An 18,989-nucleotide genomic window follows, 5' to 3' on the forward strand; every position below is an offset into this window, starting at 1 on the left:
GAGTAAAAGAGTAAATAAATAAGGGAATTAATGCAAAGATAAATTAAAAAAGGAGCAAATTAAAACAGAAATATCAATTTGTGTCACATTTTATCAATTAAGTAAAGGCTACAATTATTTTTAATAATATTTGCTCTATATTTAATGACATATTTATTCATTTATTTATTTAGTCAGTTATTTATTTATTCATTTATTTTTCATTTTGGCAGGTTCCGTCCTCCATAGTTGTCAAGCAGAGTATGCCTATGCAAAGAGGTTTTACTGTTATTAAAAGCGGAACCACAGGGTTGTCTTCAATTCTGTCCAAAATCAAAGCTACATGAGTATTTACCAAGGCACTGGAGTACAAGTTGAGCACAAAATCCTACCCTTCGGTACAACTGAGCATGTTTTAGCTTTGTCATTTATATGCTGCTACAAGTACAGTATACTTCATACCCAATTCAGTTACCTTGGTATTGTTAGTAGTTTTAGTTGTGTGGTGGGTGTAAACTTACTGGTGGGATAGCAGCCCAGCTCTCCGTCCTGTTGTTTACACTCGTGCAGTGGAGGGCAATCAGAGGCGGCACAGGTAACGGAGGGAGCATTGCACCTACACTTCAGCTTACAGTCCTCCACATAAAACTCATCTCCAGGCTGATACACAGACACACACATTTGAACTGCGTTAGCAGGAGGAAGCTCAAATCAAAAGTCACAATATACCTCACAAATGTCCTCACCATTCCCACCAAACATCACTGTACCTCATAATACTGGCCGTTGGTGTGCGTGCAGCCACATGAACTATTGCTGACGCACTTGCCGGCACTCAGGACGTAGCCGGGATCACACACGCAGCCCTCGGAGCAAGGCCCACCGCAGGAGGGAGGTTTTCCGGTGCAGGTCTCCTGACAGGGGTCTGCACAGGGCTCATAGTGGCTGTTGTGGGTGCAATTCAGAGCTGGAGGGGAGGATAGGAAGGTAGAAGGAAGTCAGTGATAGTGGTGGACGTATGGAGGCATATGCTGAGACCAGGGCTTGTATTTATGAATTGTGTTATACAGATTTGAAAAGCGTTTGTTGGGCTGGACCTCTGCAGTCCAGCCAAAAACCTTACCGACCCATGGGAAGCGGCTCCCTAGTTGCCTCCATCGTACCCTCCCTACATCTCTCCATCCATCTATCATTTCTCCATCCATTCTTTCACCCAAAACACTCACGGCAGAAGGTTTCGTTCCTCCATGGTCCGATGTTTACCCCGCGGTCCTGGCATTCATTGACGTAGGCTTCTATGGCTTCACACAGGATGGGCTTGGCTCCGTCCAGCTCACACAGGTCGAAGACGCAGTCCCTGAAGTAATTCTGAAGACACACACATCAGAAATTGTAATTTCTGTCTTCTTAACTTCTTATTTTTAATGACATTGTAGTGCTTGTATTTCAAGTGACTTACATTAGGGTTGACTTTGGGGTGGCACACAGCGAAAGGACCTTTTTTGTCCAGCAGGATGCCGCAATATCCAGAGCTCTCATACAGTTCCTGCTCGCCTTCACACTCAGGGATGGTGGTGTTGGGTTTCTTATTACACCTGTCAACACAGACAGTCAGTTAGAGAGTTGGTTAGTTAGTTTTTTGTCCCGTACCTAACGTATAAAACCAATCAGATAAAGTATGTGATTGTGGTTTATAGAAATATTAATGTATGCTACTCACTCTGGATCCGTGTTCCAGCTGTGTCCAAATTCATTGGCATTGTTGGTCAACAGTCCATCTGGTTTACGGAAGTCGTCTTTGGCAGATCCGTCGTAATCTCCACACAGTCCACACAGCTTGTTCTCATAGCTGCAGATTACACGAAAATCGGCAAGTTAGTGATTTGTGGAAGCGAGAGAGCAACATTTCAGTTAGAGCTAGTGATCTCTCTGTTCAGTCCTCACTCACTCTTTGATCACTTTGATGTCCATGAAGTGGTTTCCATCATAACGAACAGTCACACCAAAGTTCATGGACACAGTGTAGTGCTTTCCTGACTTGAACACGGAGACACCTGGGGCCGGACTCACCGGCAGGTTTACATTGGTCCCGTTCACCTGTGTGGGGAAAGCAGGCGGAAATAACATAATGGGTGATTACTGAGGAAGTAGAAACAGTTAGTTATTAAAAACCTATATCCAGGGTTACACTCTGCCGTTTAAAAAGAACCCTGTTAGTTCCTCCCCTCATTTCTTACCTGCACAGTGCCACCTTTGAGGATGGAGATCTTCACCGTGTGTACATATACATGTACGGCCTTCAGATAGGAGATGGTGGGCCTGTTAAAGCGATTTTCATTGTCGGCGTGGACCTCAAAGTGTGGCAGAGTTGTTTCATTGCAGGGTTTAGACATCAAATAGCTGCAGTTGCCCATGAAGTTGTACTTGCGTTTGTCAAAGGTGGTGTAGTGGGGATCACCAGATGCTATGCATGTGGATGTACCTACAAGGTAAAAAGGAACTGAATGTTAGCAGATGGTTGGACAACGCAGTGTTTGAACCAGATCATTTCGAAGCTTCTAGTACTAGTTCCTGTACCAATTCCTTGACAATTTACCAGACATTATTACCTTTAGGATAGCAGCCTGCAACACCGCTAACCTCGCGACACTCTTCAGTGGCGTCACAGGAGTTATCAACACACTCCAAAGTGTAGTTCCCCGCACAGCGACACAGCTTTGAGCAGCCATCTCCATATATAATCTCGCCAGGCTAAAACAAAGGATTGAACAAAGGATTAATATTGGCATAAAGTACCGTGTGTCACTATAACAACATCGTACAACCTTCTTGTCATTTACTGTCTTACCATTATATATTTTTACTAAACAGCAATGTATGCATATGGGTATATTAACTAGGACATCTGACCTCATAATAGTTATTCTGTTCATCCAGACAGCCACATTTCTCCAGTGGCACACAGCGCCGTCCCTTGAAGACGAACCCTGGTTTGCAGAAGCAGCCACTGATACAGGAGCCAGAACAGTTGGTGGAGGGTTCCATACAGGTGGGGATACAAGCTGGACCACATTCAATATACTCTGCATCGGGAGGACATGGTTCTGTACAGCGGAAAGAACAGAAATTGGTTGATTAAAAAAGGGGAAAATAAATGTAAGAAAGAAAGAAAGAAGTGAATAATTGAATGAAGCATTGATAAGGACATGTCATACTTGGTGGCTTGGCTGTTGTTGGTCCAGGAGTTGTTGGTTTGGGTGTAGTTGGTCCAGGAGTTGATGGCTTTGGTGTAGTTGGTCCAGGAGTTGATGGTTTGGGTGTAGTTGGTCCAGGAGTTGATGGTTTGGGTGTAGTTGGTCCAGGAGTTGATGGCTTTGGTGTAGTTGGTCGAGGAGTTGATGGCTTTGGTGTAGTTGGTCCAGGAGTTGATGGCTTTGGTGTAGTTGGTCCAGGAGTTGTTGGTTTAGGTGTAGATGGACCGGGAGTTGATGGCTTTGGTGTAGTTGGTCCAGGAGTTGATGGTTTGGGTGTAGTTGGTCCAGGAGTTGATGGTTTGGGTGTAGTTGGTCCAGGAGTTGATGGCTTTGGTGTAGTTGGTCCAGGAGTTGATGGCTTTGGTGTAGTTGGTCCAGGAGTTGATGGCTTTGGTGTAGTTGGTCCAGGAGTTGTTGGTTTAGGTGTAGATGGACCGGGAGTTGATGGTTTGGGTGTAGATGGTCTTGGAGTTGTTGGTTTAGGTGTAGATGGACCGGGAGTTGATGGTTTGGGTGTAGATGGTCTTGGAGTTGTTACCGGTGGTAGAGGAGTTGTTGGCGGAGCTATAAATGAAAAATATGTTGTTTGTCTTGAAGTCTTCTGTCACTGTCACAGCATATACGTATTTCTTATGGTGCTGAGAGTAACTTGAATTCCCTCTGGTCAGTTTCTCACCTTTGCAGGCCATGACACACACAGCATCAACAGCAATATCTGTCTCAGCAGTTTCTCCAAAGGTACCCACAATCACAAACTGAAATACATATAAAGGTGACAAGAAAGTTAATGTAAACCTATGACAAACAATGTGCCGGTGCTGGACCAGTAGAAGACAGCAATGAAAAAACGCAGAAGAAGGTCCGCACACTGTAGCTCCCTTAAACCTCCTTTTACCTGAATGGCAGCAGATCCCACGTACCGGACCTCTACAGGCTTCCAGCTCTGACCCTGGTTCCCCCTGACCGTGAAGAGAGCAGATCCAAGGCTTCCACCTGGTAAACAGAAAAACAAATTCAAGTGAAACAAACATTTTCATGTTGTCTGTGTTCCTGTCTATATGGACATTACAGTAAATGCAGTCTTTCACCTGTGGTGACGGTGTGGACGCTGAGTTCCATGCTGGTGCTGGTGCCGTACAGGTAGTAGTGGAAGGTGAGGTCCAGACATCCAGAGGAGGGGAGTATCAGAGGACTTCTGATCTCAGACTTGGCTCCGGGGATGGCCTCGAAAGAATCCATCAACATATAGAGGCCCACTACATATAGAAGGGTCAAAATAAACAACAAAGAAAAGATGTGAGTGGAAGCGAAAAGATTTGTTGAAAATGTTTGAAGTTAGGCAAAACAAAACAAGAACCACTCACATCCAGGTTTGGAGAAGTCATCATCAGGTCCGGTGCCTTCAGTTGGCGATTGCCCGGTCCACTGCTCAAAGCCAAATAGATCAGGATTCTCAGTTTGAATCGTCCACCCACACAGCTCAGAAGCGGTGTCAAAATCACAGCCAGACAGACAAGCTGTGAACAAAACATTTGGACAACCAATGATACAACAGTTTGAGTTTATGTGCTGCTTTATGAGTGTGATTGTGTGTAAGCTCACAGGGACATGCTCCTTCAGTGATGACGATGTTGTCCAGAGCTGTGTCACAGGAAGCAGAGAAGCCTCTCTGAGCCTCGAACACAATCTATAGATACAGAGCATACATTACCACCCTGCATGATAATAATACAGCAGTTGTACTGTATGACAAGTTATAGATTTATTTCAGCTTTTTGTCCGACCGATTAGGGTACACGCAGATCTCAGGTACACTTTTTTTCCGCACTGGATCCCAGTTGCCATATGCACATACGGGTACTTTGCAAAAAGTCAAGGCCACGCCCCCTTTTGGGGGATACAAAAAAACAAAGATCCCATAGACTTCAATGCCATTTGATGTATATTTGGATTGTAAATTTGACAAGTTCGTATGCATTCATCTCTTGTTATACAAACGTTTGTTTATACACATGTCTAATAATTATTTTGCCTGAACCTGAGCATTCGTGATACCTTAATAAATGAAGGTTGATCGCCGCCATGTCCCTTCAGTCTTCGCCCGTCCAACACAGTGGCCAGATATTGGTTATCCAGATATCTCTACATATTTGATTGAATCACATTAGGCTAAGTGTTGTCTGTAGATAACCAACGTGTTAATACTAACTGTTTGATCTATAGGCTCCCACTCATGCTAGTCACCGTCACCAGCATCATTTAGTGATTTACCACACTGGCAGTGAATATTAAGGTATCGTATGAGCCTCAAATCTCAGTGTGAAAGCCTCAGTTAACCCGCTAAACAACAGCTTTTCTCTCCTGTGACGGCGAGTTTCTTTCCCCCCAAAAGGGAGCGCAGCTTGGAGCCATAAAGTCCCTCAATTACATATTTTTTAGGACATGGTAGAGGAACAAACCATAGATCAGCGTTTTTTGATTTATTGTTGGTGCAACCAACTACACAGCATCTCTTCGGCATAGCATTATTACTATATTACGGTTTGTTTAATGTAGAAGTTTGTAGACATGTTTCAGCTTCTGTTTACGTTGTTACCGTCTATGAGGGACACGGGTTTGGGGCGTGGTCACGTGAGCCTACTCTGGATGACGTATTGCCGGTCTGATGTACTTTTGCTGGTTAAATCAAACTCTACAGTGACCCGCTAACACTCACAGTGACGCTCTGACTGCTGCGTTTGGACACGGTGACGGAGCCCTTCAGCCAGGATGGACTCTGGATACCCGTCTTCTTCCAGACCTCCGTCTCACCGCCGAGCTTCTTGGCCAGAACCCTCAACATATTCTGATTGTCCGAGCCATACATGTAGTAACGAAACTGGACGCAGATCTGAGAGGCCGACGATGAGAGGGCAGGGCTCAGCAGACGAACTTTCTGTCCATTAGCCACATTGTCACACTCTTGGTAGATGTAGAAGCCCTCTGCAGACAGATTGAGACAGGAGGAAGATGTGTATTTATCTTATCATGAGTCACAATTCAGTGTTTCCATCCTAGGACTCTACATTAATCTCAATCATAGCCTGGTTATTACCACTGAGGTAATTGTGCAGAAATTAAATATTTCACTGAAACCATGCATTCAGGACTGACCTCCATTAGGGTAGTCTCCACCGGGGCCAGTGTTATTTGTCGGGGTTGGACCTCTGTGTCGGGTCCAGTCACCGTTGTCTGTGCTGTCCTGACTGAACCTGCAGAATGGTGCACTGTCCTGGTTAAAGTCACAGGAAGTCAGCACCTCTCCTGCAGGAGAAACACAACACAGGCAGATAGACAATTGGATATTGTAGAGGTCAATTAGGTTAAGAATAGCAATTAATATCATTTACCACCAAAACAATCTGTCATTGTTATAAAGGATTTAGCTATTAACAAGTTTCCGGGATTCAAGGATGAGTGGTTCCAAAAAGATGAGATCAGAGGGTTTGAAGCCAATTTGACATAGTGGCAAAACCATGGAAATATGAAATCCGGGTCCAATTTGATGCCATTTGGCCAAAACAGACTTTTCCCCATTGACTTAAATTGTCAAAGGTAAATCAACTCGCCAGTATGAACACTTAAAGGTGCTAAAATTCAGAGCAATCCTATGATGAGAGACTTCCTCCACAGATGCCAATTTTTGTAGTGGTCAAACGGCGGTACTACAACTTCTGTGTCCGTCATGTGATGCCATTGGGCCCCAAAATACTTTTTTCTAGTTAGTTTGGTATGCCCTCAAACAAAGCTAGTTAGAGCGGAGCTAGACCGGAGTCCGAAGAGTTTGGTTAGCATTTAAGCATGTAACATGTTCTAGTAGAAACCCCAAATACAAGTATGAATCTGAAAATGGACATACAGTAACAGGTCCTCTTTAATTCTCTGAGTGAGAACTGATGTCTCTCTGTATAGTTTGCTCTGTGTATGTTTGGGCTGTGTTAACATGTCTGCGCAGTGTAGAAGTGTTTGTTGGTTATGAATAGGGAAGATAAGGAGCTGTAAAGAGGTAAAGTCCAACATCCATGCCAAGGACAGTGAGGTGGAGTCACATGCCATGCTACTGTGTAAAAGCATGCCAACCAACTCGTACTTATGCTCTGAGATTTAAGAGATAAAGATGCACAGAGTTAATTGCATGATTAAAACCAACTTACCATCTCTGTGTGTTTTCTGCAGGCTGGAAAAGAGAGAAAGACACAGGAACAGATTAAAGTTTGGTTTCAAAGAAGCTTTTTTTCCATTTATAATCAAGTTAAGAAGCCTAATGAGAGAAAACATTGATTTCCAAATATTACCAAGGATGAATTATGAATTCAAACACCTCTATATGGCGGTGTAATAGGTCCAGATGCATCTATTATGAGAATATAAATTTGCCTGGAATTTAAAATGTAGATGTATCTAAACCTTGAACATAATCCTATGTAAAGGGTTAGTCAACAAAATTTAAATTTATCAAAACAAACATCGAAATTGTGACCCATGCATGAGCGTGCGACAGCCCTGTTAGCGCTGGATATAATATGACATAAAGTGTAATATGGCATCAGTAAAAAAATATCATTGAGGACAATAAAATCCCCATAAACTCACTATTTTTATAGGGATTTAATAGGAATTCACACTGATAGCAGCAGTTCTCAACCCGAGGGTGTGGAATCTCAGAGAGGATAAGAAATACATTTAAAAAAGTCTATATTTTTGCAACTCCTCAGGCTTTTATAATTATTTAAAATGAATCATTCTGTGAAGGAAACAACAGTCTGGCTAGCGATCACCAGCTCGTAGAGAAAATGCAGGGAAAAGTGCAATGATATCAGAATCAGATATACTTTATTGATCCATGGAGGGCGTTACAGTACGGAGGACCACATGAGTCACGTAAAATGTAAATTCAATTCATTATTATTATTATTATTAAATTACATTAAAGTAAATTAAAGTAATTCATTATTTGACGTTTTAATGGGCAATAAAAACAAGAATTATAAAAAGAATTTTCAAATGAAATATGATTCCATCAAAAAATTGTTAAAAATTTTAAAATAATTTAAAAATACATTAATGAATTCATAAATAAATAATGAAATTTAAAATTCTATTGTAAATCCCTTTTTAATTTGAACTATTTATTGATGGATTCATATTTAATTTTTTAATTCTTGTTTTTATTGCCCATTAAAATGTAAAAAATAATGAATTACTATTAAATAAGACAATTTACACAAGAAACATTTAAAAGCGTCAAAATAGGACGAGTAAAATTACAGACAAATTACTTCCTAACATAAGTTAAAAGCAACTAAAAATACAATAAAATCATAGTAATTATAAAACCCTAGGGGAAAGCTAAAAGGAACAGATGTGTTTAGTCCATTTATTCATAAATTAATAAAAAGAATTGCCAACAAAGTTTTTATTTTATTTTATTATTGGATATTTTTGTTGTAAATTGGTTATTAATCAATTAAATGCTTTATTACTATTTTCGTGACTGATGTGGTCCTCCATATAACAGTTGCTATCACATAAAGAAATATTTAAAATATATATATAAATATAGGAGTATGTAATATGTAACAATATATGTAGAGAATATAAAATAAGAAATGAGAATATAAGAAATATGTACAAATATTTGCATTAAGACAAGCAATATTTGACATATATACCACAAAGCAAATAAGTAAATACAAAATGCAGAGATTTGAATAATTAGCAATTTGACAGAATATTAATTATTGACTCTTTTGATAGTTGATTCCAGTCATACATACAGAAATTTGCTCTACTTTTTCATATGATTTTAACAGATTTTTTGACGTGTTGGTATGACAAAATTGTTAAAAAAAAAGAAAATTTTTTTTAAATATATTTTGGACGTGATCGGTTTTGGGACTCACCTGAGCTGTGTCGCCTGTCCTCCACACATCCATAAGAGCAGGATTATAAACTTTAACCTATCCATGGCTAACGGTTAGTTAGCAGGAGAGGAAGACCGAGGTGCAGAGCAGAGGACTTTATATAGAGGGACAGGATGGTATGGGGGTGGGGGTCGGACCAGGGTGGATGTATTGGGTGGGTGGTGTGGATGCTGAATTACTTGACGTCGCAAAATGTGTAAATGAGTAACTGTGAGCGATAGGGACAGGGTGTGTTCCCTTTGGGTGTGAGCTTGAAGGTGTGTATCTGAGCCCGTTTGTGTCTACGTGAGCTTTTTGACCTCTGAGCAGTTCAGAAGGTGGGTGGGGATGCCCATCAAACACTATATTACAAATACCAACTCGTACTGTAAGTCGTTATAGAGCTCGTTGTGTAATAAACAGAATACTTTGATTACATGGACGCACCTTTTCAGAGTTTGATATGCATGAGAGAAAGGCTTGAGTCACAAATTTGATGACTTTGGACTCGATTTGTCAAAATTAAATTAGGCTTGCAACGCGACTTTGACTTTAACTTCAATGATTCGTGACTTCACTTGGACTTGAGCCTTTCGACTTCAAAATACTTGATACCTTCCCCCCCAAACACAAACTAACGTTAACACTATTCATTTCCAGTAAGTCGGCTTTTTTTAGGATTTAGTTCAGTCACACTTGTTTTAAAAAAATTAAATACAAATTTTAAAAAGCATTCTTGATTTTTGTAAAATGAATATATTATTACTCTGTTGTTAAAATGGCATTACATTTAGTGAAGAGTGCATTATGACTTGTTCAGGACTTGAAACTCAAAGTTTAGGACTTGGAACTTAGCAGTCTTGCATTGGGACTTGCCTTGTCAACCTCGATTTGGGACTGGACTTAGGACATGACTTAAATGACTTAAGACTTGACTTGGGACTTGTCAGTCTTGACCTGAGACTTGACAGTCTTGCATTGGGACTTGTCAGACTTGACTTGGTACTTGACAGTCTTGCATTGGGACTTGTCAGACTTGACTTGGTACTTGACAGTCTTGCATTGGGACTTGACAGTCTTGCATTGGGACTTGACTTGGGACTTGTCAGTCTTGACTTGGGACTTATCAGTCTCTACTTGGGACTTGTCAGTTTTGACTTGGGTCTTGATTTTGGACTTGACAGTTTTGCATTTTGACTGGACTTGGGACTTGTCAGTCTTGAATTGGGTCTTGACTTGGGACTTGATGTGGGACACGATGTGGGACTTGACATGGGACTTGTTAGTCTCGACTTGGGACATGATTTGGGACATGACTTGGGACTCGTCAGACTTAGTTTGGGACTTGAAGCGGGACATGACTTTGGACTTGACTTGGGATTTGTTAGTCTTAATTTGGATCTTGACTTGAGACTTGTTAGTCTTAATTTGGATCTTGACTTGAGACTTGTTAGTCTTAATTTGGGTCTTGACTTGAGACTTGTTAGTCTTAATTTGGCACTTGACTTGGTTATGTGATCACACTGAATTGAAACTGTTCAAATCACCACAAAGCAGCCGTTGAACCCGGGACCCTGGAGGTTCAGGGTCAGCAGGTTATCCAGGCTGGGGACTCAGTATTTGAACAACGGGTGTGTATAAAGAGAGAATGTACTTTCTTTTTCTGTTCTGATCTTTTCTGATGGTTTGCCTTTCTTTGAGTCACACGGGGGTAATGAATGGCGAGCCGTCACCCTGTGCCCTTTCTTATGTTTGAACAAGTATCAGTGCTTTTGATTAATGCTGGAATTTTTCTCTAGGTTAACGTGACATCGGTCAATACTGAAGCTACTTTTTCAAAACTCTCCGTACAGTCTGCATTTCCCACAGTTAATCTCACCTCCAAAACTCACTCATGTAAAAATGAAACATAAAAATTAAATCTACTGTACCCTGAGCTGTCCTGTGGACTTCACCATCATAAAAAACATCATCAACATGAGTCAGTTATCTATGTGCGTGTGGGAGTCCCGGCCTCGTAAAGATACTGAGACAGGAGGGAACTCCTCCAACGTGAGCTGAGGACATTCTCATCATGACATGAATACTAAAGAGCTTTCTGATGGGTGTGATTGCAATCGAGTATTAATTTCCAACGCGTTCTCATCCAAACTCGCCACATACCGACGCTTTGTCAGGACCCCTTGGCGTCACATTTCGGTCGCAGTAAACACATGCTTAAGGTTGTTAATTAAACAAAAACGTTTGCTTAGGTTTATGCAACAAAACCACTTTGTTAGGTTTAGGAAAAAAACAACATGGTTGGGCTTAAAATTACTATGTTTGTAAAAAGATATTGAAACTTAAAGGTCCCATATTGTAAAAAGTGAGATTGTCATGTCGGCTGGGATCGGCTCCAGCCCCCCCGCGACCCCTAACGGGATAAGCGGTTGCAGATGGATGGATGGAGATTGTCATGTCTTTTATATTATAAAGCAGGTTTAAGTGATATATAAATACTGTGAAAATATCAAAACGCTTAATCCACAGATAATATACACACAGCCCGTATTCAGAAATTGTGCGTTTGAAACAAGCCGTTTAGGATTTCTGTCCATTTGTGATGTCACAAATATACAATATTTAGACCATTACACGGTTTTAAACGTAAACATTTAAATGTGTCCCAGTTTATTTCCTGTTGCAGTGTATGTAAATAACATCAGCTGACAGGAGGTAAACATGGATCCAAACGGTTGCCTAGCAAGGCAATTCCGTCGCAATTACATTGAAATGCGCTAAAACGGAGCGTTTCAGGCAGAGGGTAAATACAGGTATATTTAAACAGACAGTACGAGGAACACAAAATACAAGTATGAACCTGAAATTATGTTGGGTAATGAGCACGATATGGGACCTTTAACGCTGGGAACATGGGACACAAACAAAGAGCTGATTCTTCTGTATCTTTGAATGTAACATTCAGAAAGACTTGATACGTACTAAAATTAATTCACAGTAAGATGAAACATAATGTACCTAATGGGCTGAATAAACTCAGTCTACCGCAACATAAATACATAAGATAAGATCAGATATTCCTTTATTAGTACTGCAGTGGGGAAATTTAAACATATATCAACATTCTTTATATAGGGAAAGCCTATGATTAGCCTAATGAATGATATGCATCCATGAAAACACCCCAAGGTAGGGCCAACCAGGGGATTAATCACTGATCTTTGTACCACTTCACCTACACATCACCTTAGCAACAGACTGGGTGTGGCGCAGAAGTGTCTGTTGACTGTTAAAGCAAAGTGCAAGTGGATGTGACAAACATTGAATTGTCATGGCTACCTCTTAATGAGGACATAAATCTTACTAAAGAGAGTTATTGTGGAAAGAACATTGAAAGATAAGGGTCCTCTCTGGAGAAGCTAAAACTTTGGACCTTTTAGACTTGTAGCCATTAATTAATTAATTGATAAAATGTGACATAAATCAATATTTCTGTTTTGCTTCTTTGTGTATTTATCTTTGTATTAATTCCCTTATTTATTTACTCTTCTGTTTAATTTTCCCTTTTATTTATTTATGTATTTAATTTTACATTTAATTTAATTTTTACATTATTTTTGCTTTTTTTTTTTTATTTATTGATTTTTGGAAGATTCTGTCCTCCATACATAAGTTCTTCACATCGGAAAAAAACAAAACAAAACGAAAGACAATAAATACAATTTTGCTAAAAGAGACAAAACAAACAAAAATTATGGCAATGACAAGATAAAATGTTAATAAAATACAAGGAATAAAACAATACAACAAAACTTTAAAAAAATACATCATACAAGTTTCATTTTTTTTTTAATTAATTGATTTTGGCAGGTTTTGTCCTCCATACGTAAGTTCTTCACATAGGAAAAAAAAAAAGACAATAAATACAATTTTCCTAAAAGACACAAAACAAACACAAAATTATGACAATGACAAAATGTTAATAAAATACAAGGGACAAAACAATACAACAAAATACAACATCATAGCATGATCGGTGAATTGAAAAATGTAAAGTATATAACTATATAGTCACTGGCTGCGATGGCCGAGTGGTTAAGGCGTTGGACTTGAAATCCAATGGGATCTTCCCGCGCAGGTTCGAACCCTGCTCGCAGCGGTTGTTTTTTTCATTTGCGATGACACAAACGGAAGTGACGTATTTTCTAGCAGTAGAGATAAACCCGTTAATTTGACAGTTTTTCATGAAGTTAAAACGTGGTGTTGTTAAAGAAACAATACTTAAACAGCAATATGTAATTTTCTTGCGGTTACAAAAGGCACCGCTGGGATTCGAACCCAGGATCTCCTGTTTACTAGACAGGCGCTTTAACCAACTAAGCCACGGCGCCACCTATCACCATTGGCCGGGATAACCGTTTATAAATGAGTGATAAAAGCATGCATAAAATGGTGTTTTACCTTCATAGTTGTATATTTATTTAGTATGCATTAATTTTAAGAGCCTTGGTTTGCATATCACAGCAAACAGACTTGAAATAGATCAGCTTGAATGGCTCACAGTGCATGTTTCTGTAGTAACTATATGGTGCCACAGAGTGGCGCTAAGAAGCCATGAAGACATCATCATTGGGGGTGATTTTTGCAGATGTTTGCAGATGTTTGCAATGTGCAGATGATTTTGCAGATGTTTGCAATGTGCAGATTTTGCAGATGTTTGCAATGTGCAGGTGATTTTGCAGATGTTTGCAATGTGCAACTTTTGCAGATGTTTGCAGCTGTGCAGCTTTTTTATTATCCCATCTGAAAAAAAGTCAATCTGCTTACAAGACATGGACAAAATAATAGAAGTAATATATTGTAATTTATTAACAACAGCCCTGCCACAAATTAAAAACCCTATTGATGTGCATGATGTGATTCAGGTAAAAACTCTCCACACTGTAGGTCACATGATGACATCTGTGCCAGTGGACCTTTTTTAATAATTTTATTTAATTTATTTTAATTTATTGCATGAAACTCAACTCATTTATTTATATAGCACCTTTCATACAAAAATAAATAAATACATAAATAAATATCCTCCTATGGAGGATGGAACCTGCCAAAATGAAAAATAAATGACTAACTAACTAACTAAATAAATAATTAAATAAATAAGTCATTAAATGTAGCAAAAAAAATTATATTACAAATAAATGTAGCCATTAATTAATTGAGAAATTGTATAAGAAATGTGTAAAGAAAAGAATACATGAATAAATTAGTTTGGGGAAATAAATAAGGGGCGAAATGCAAAGAAAAAGAGAAATGCAGAAATAAATAAATAAATACACACATTTGAAAATAAAATACAAAATAAATGCGAAAAATAAATAAATACATTTAAAAAATAATAAATAAATAAATTAAACAGAAGAGAAAATAAATAAGGGAATTAATACAAAGATAAGTGAATAAAAAAGCAAATTAAAACTAAAATATCAATTATGTCACATTTGATCAATTAATTAATGGCTACATTTATTTTTAATATAATTTTTGCTACATTAAATGACATTTTATTTATATATCGAGTCATTTAAAAAGAAAGTAGGACAGGGCCTCCCGGCACCAACGTCTCAAGGCCTCCCTCCCTGCTGCTGCTGCTCCTACTTTTCTTTTCAATAGTTGGAATTGCAGCACAGCTGGATTTCATTTGTTTTTACATCTTCTCTTTTTCTGTCTGTGTGTTGCTCTTATGAGCAGCCCTGCCACCAATAAAACCCTATTGATGATCATGCAGTATGTGTGATTCAGGTCACACTGTAGGTCATATGATGACATTTGTGCCACCTTGAGTTATTTTTTAAATAATTTTATTTAATTTATTTTTCGCTCCGTGTCCCTGCATGTTGCCTTGAAATATGGTATTAATCACAACAGAGTTGCATAATTGAAAAAAAGCCCATCCTTACACAATGCACAATAATAATGCCAGGAAATTGAAATGAAATCTTCAGAGACTACATTAAGTTATGAGCAGTTAAAATATTCTACATTCTGAACATTTCTTATGAAATAGACACACAAACACATATTTTTCTTCTGTGTGTAACTTTCATTTTCCATGAGTTACTTCCTGTTACTAATCACCCCCAGCCACCACTCAGCTTCCTCCTCTCTAACCACATTCAGCGTCTATTATTGGAGCGTTCCCTGTTAGGAATGAACGCTGTCTGCACCGGCATGGAAGTTAAGTCATTTATTTATATAGCCCCTTTCATACAGAACCAAAAATAAATAAATAAATGACTCCCATTCCCATATTTATTTAAATGGACTTGCATTTATATAGCAAGTCAAAATAAAAACTAAATGAATGAATGAATAAATAAATAAATAATTCCGTAGCAAAAATAATATTAAAAATAAATATAGCCATTAATTAAGTGATAAAATGTGACATAAATTAATATTTATTTTTTAATTTGCTTCTTTTTTATTGATCTTTGTATTAATTATCTTATTTATTACTCTTCTATTTAATTTTCCCTTTTACTTATTTATGTATTTCATTTTAATAATTATTTATTTATTTATTCATTAATTAATTAATTTATTTTTGGCAGGTTCCGTCCTCCATACAAGGTGCTTCACATAGGAAAAAACAAAAAACAATAAATAATTTAATAATTTTGCTAAAAGAGACTAGAAAAAACAAAAAATGACAACAATAACATAATAAAATAAATAAATAAATGACTCCATGAATAAATAAATATGTCATTAAATGTAGCAAAAATAATATTAAAAATAAACATAGCCATTAATTCATTGATAAAATGTGACATAAATTTTTAATTCTGTTTTTATTTGCTTCGTTGTTTATTTATCTTTGTACTAATTCCCATATTTGTTTAAATGGATTTGCATTTACAGTATATACCAAGTCAAAATCAATACTGAATGAATAAATAAATAAATTACATGGTAAATAAATAAATATGTCATTAAATGTGACAAAATAATATTAAAAATAAAGGTAGGCATTAATTAATTGATAAAATGTGACATAAATTAATATTTCTATTTATTTTATTATTTTATTTATTTGCTTCTTTGTTTATCTATCTTTGTATTACTTCACTTATTTATTTACTCTTCTGTTTAATTTTCCCTTATATTTATTCATGTATTTAATTTTATAAATCTTTATATTTATTTATTTAAATATCCCTTTAACCAAATAAAAAAATATGAGTAATAAATAATAACAATAAAAAAAAAAAAACATTTTAGATTTTTCTGAGGGGGTCTGTGTTTAGGGGAGATGTGTACTTCAGTATTTTAAATCCTGGCTGTGGCCTTGCATGATGCATATCAATGATTCTTCTACTGTGAATGTGGTCACGGTGATAGAAAGAATTGAATTGTGAGGCACGTATGTGATTCTAAGCCCAGAGTTCATGTGTTTGTTTGGCCGTTTCCCGTCAACCTGTTGGATGTTACTGACTGCTGCTCATAATTTAACTCAGTCCCACTGCGGATCTCAAGTTATTTCCTGCACGTTATTTCCTGCACAGATGTGTATCGTATAACAACCTAAATATAACATATAGTATGTTTTCACACTCTGCAGTCCTCCATACTGAGCTGATGAGTCAGATTATCAGACACATTTGTCCTGTTAAATACTGACTGTATATGGAGAAGACATTAAAAGTGACACAGCATGTTCCTGACTCATCTTTACATCATGATGTGACTTCGTCATCCGTCATTCTTCTTCTCTGGTCTGCAATTCTCCTCACATTGATGCCTGACATTAAAAATCTATTCTTCTTGCTAACAAAGACCAGATTAAATAAAACCAAGTTATCTTATAATTTATCATAATGGTGTTAAATGGCACATTAAAATTTCCAACAACCGCGGCCTCAAAAATTACCATAAAGCTGTTTTTTATTTAGTGCTTTCCACCAGGTGTCTACTATGGAGGATGGAACCTGCCAAAATCTAAAATAAATGAATGAATATATAAATGAATAAATAAATAAATAAATAAATAAATAAATAAATAAATAAATAATATTAAAAATAAATGTAGCCATTAATTGTTAAAATGTATAAGAAATGTATAAAGAAAAGAAAACAGAAATAAATACATTAGGTAAAATAAATAAGGGACAAAATGCAAAGGAAAAATCATGCATAAATAAATAAATACACACATTTAAAAATAAATGTAAAATAAATGCAAATAAATAAATACATTTAAAAAATAAATACATAAATAAATTAAACAGAAGAGTAAATAAATAAGGGAATTAATACAAAGATAAGTAAATAAAGAAGCAAATTAAAAGAAAAATATAAATTTATGTCACATTTTATCAATTAATTAAAAGCTACATTTATTTTTAATATTATTTTTGCTACATTTAAAGACATATCTATTTATTTATCGAGTCTTTTGAAAAGAAAGTGGGACAGGGCCTTTCGGCGCCCATGTCTCAGGGCCTCCCTCCCTGCTTCTGCTGCTCCTACTTTTCTTGTCTGTAAGAGGCAATAGTTGGAATTGCAGCACAGCTGGTTTTCGTTTGTTTTACATCTTTCCCATCTCTTTTTCTGTCTGTGTGTGTGTTGCTGTAATGAACTGACAAAGGAGCAGGAAGTGGTGATGAAGTCAGTACATATCTCTCAGAGGGGTACTCCTCAAGAGAAGTGCTGCCTGGGAGAAATGAGTAATATTTTATAAATAAATCTCTGACTTTCAATGTACACCGTTTTTCCATGTCATTCCCGGGGGAACAAGCGTGCACAGTTGAGTAACGGTGGTGTGGGCTGGGCCGAGTTAACACATACCCTACAACCAGCAGGATGGTTGAACTGAATCTGTGCTCCATTTATTAGAAGCAGCTCTCTGTTCCTCGCTCTGTTATTGTCGTAAAAAGATCACACTTTACTGGAAGTGAGCGGGATTTATTGAGCCCAACTGTGAATCGAGCAAATGGAAGAATGTGCTCAGGGTCGGGCCTCGACTTGTACCGACAACTCTTGAGGGTTTGAACCTCCACCAGGACGCAGAGGGAGATGGAAACACAGCAGGGGAAAGTTGACTGAGGTTGAAGGGGCATGTTTGTCATGGTGCTGTGAGGAATGAATCACTGCAGGGAGGTTCGGCTCCTGTTGGAACATAAGAACATATTGTCTCCGGTGCCTTCAAAATGTGCATTTCCCTTATTGTTTCCACATGTTGCTCCCATAGTTGTTTTCCAAGACATTTATTTCTATAAATAGATCAATTCTGGTGGAAAAAAAGTCACTGATTTATTTATTATTATCCACCTGGAGATTATGTATTCGGTCTTGTGTGTGCGTGTCTGTCTGTCCACGGCTAATCTTGCATACTGCTGGACCCATTAGCTTGATATTTTTTGTGCTCATGCATGCTCGTGGATGCAGTAATTTTCACTTTTTGAAAAACATATTTTATTTATTATATTTATTTATCGTTTTATACCGCCAATTAGACTGTTGTCAGGTTATTAAATAGGCGTTATCAGCCGCTATAAGCCCCAGAGATGTGGGTCAATAGGGGCCTACTACACCCACTTGTAGGTTTTATCATCTATTCACATGGTAGATCACAGAAAGAAGGAATAAAAGAACACGACAGTGACCTCTAGCGACCGTAGTAACCCCAGAATGGGTGGAGGTCAGGGACGATGGATGGGACACAAAATACATGGTTTTCATCCAGGAGGCTAGAGTTTGCATCCCATGTGAAGCCAATAATGTGTAATGTGTTTTTCCCTTTTTCTTTTTT

The 18,989-nt window shown here is 37.8% G+C and overlaps 1 protein-coding gene and 2 non-coding genes across 3 annotated transcripts in view; 1 reads left to right on the forward strand and 2 right to left on the reverse strand.

Moving 5' to 3' along the window:
- Positions 1-9,204, reverse strand: part of zanl (zonadhesin, like) — a 30,394-nt gene extending 21,190 nt beyond the window's left edge. Inside the window, exons 1-19 of the mRNA XM_074624540.1 lie at positions 9,176-9,204; positions 7,427-7,449; positions 6,387-6,536; positions 5,950-6,215; positions 4,836-4,920; positions 4,598-4,750; positions 4,322-4,489; positions 4,129-4,226; positions 3,883-3,988; positions 3,195-3,797; positions 2,890-3,083; positions 2,589-2,730; positions 2,217-2,461; positions 1,928-2,076; positions 1,700-1,828; positions 1,439-1,574; positions 1,206-1,347; positions 750-946; positions 501-639 (exon numbers count right to left, since the gene is read on the reverse strand). Coding sequence (XP_074480641.1) covers positions 501-639; positions 750-946; positions 1,206-1,347; positions 1,439-1,574; positions 1,700-1,828; positions 1,928-2,076; positions 2,217-2,461; positions 2,589-2,730; positions 2,890-3,083; positions 3,195-3,797; positions 3,883-3,988; positions 4,129-4,226; positions 4,322-4,489; positions 4,598-4,750; positions 4,836-4,920; positions 5,950-6,215; positions 6,387-6,536; positions 7,427-7,449; positions 9,176-9,204 — 3,154 coding nt within the window. The remainder of the gene's footprint in view (positions 1-500; positions 640-749; positions 947-1,205; positions 1,348-1,438; positions 1,575-1,699; positions 1,829-1,927; positions 2,077-2,216; positions 2,462-2,588; positions 2,731-2,889; positions 3,084-3,194; positions 3,798-3,882; positions 3,989-4,128; positions 4,227-4,321; positions 4,490-4,597; positions 4,751-4,835; positions 4,921-5,949; positions 6,216-6,386; positions 6,537-7,426; positions 7,450-9,175) is intronic.
- A 4,048-nt stretch (positions 9,205-13,252) lies between these two features.
- trnas-uga (transfer RNA serine (anticodon UGA)) lies at positions 13,253-13,334 on the forward strand. Its single transcript has one exon. It is a non-coding gene; the product is annotated as a tRNA-Ser (tRNA).
- A 158-nt stretch (positions 13,335-13,492) lies between these two features.
- trnat-agu (transfer RNA threonine (anticodon AGU)) lies at positions 13,493-13,566 on the reverse strand. Its single transcript has one exon. It is a non-coding gene; the product is annotated as a tRNA-Thr (tRNA).
- Between the last annotated feature and the right edge of the window lie 5,423 nt (positions 13,567-18,989).

This window comes from Sebastes fasciatus, chromosome 22, assembly GCF_043250625.1.
Source record: "Sebastes fasciatus isolate fSebFas1 chromosome 22, fSebFas1.pri, whole genome shotgun sequence".
Classification (NCBI taxonomy): Eukaryota; Metazoa; Chordata; class Actinopteri; order Perciformes; family Sebastidae; genus Sebastes; species Sebastes fasciatus.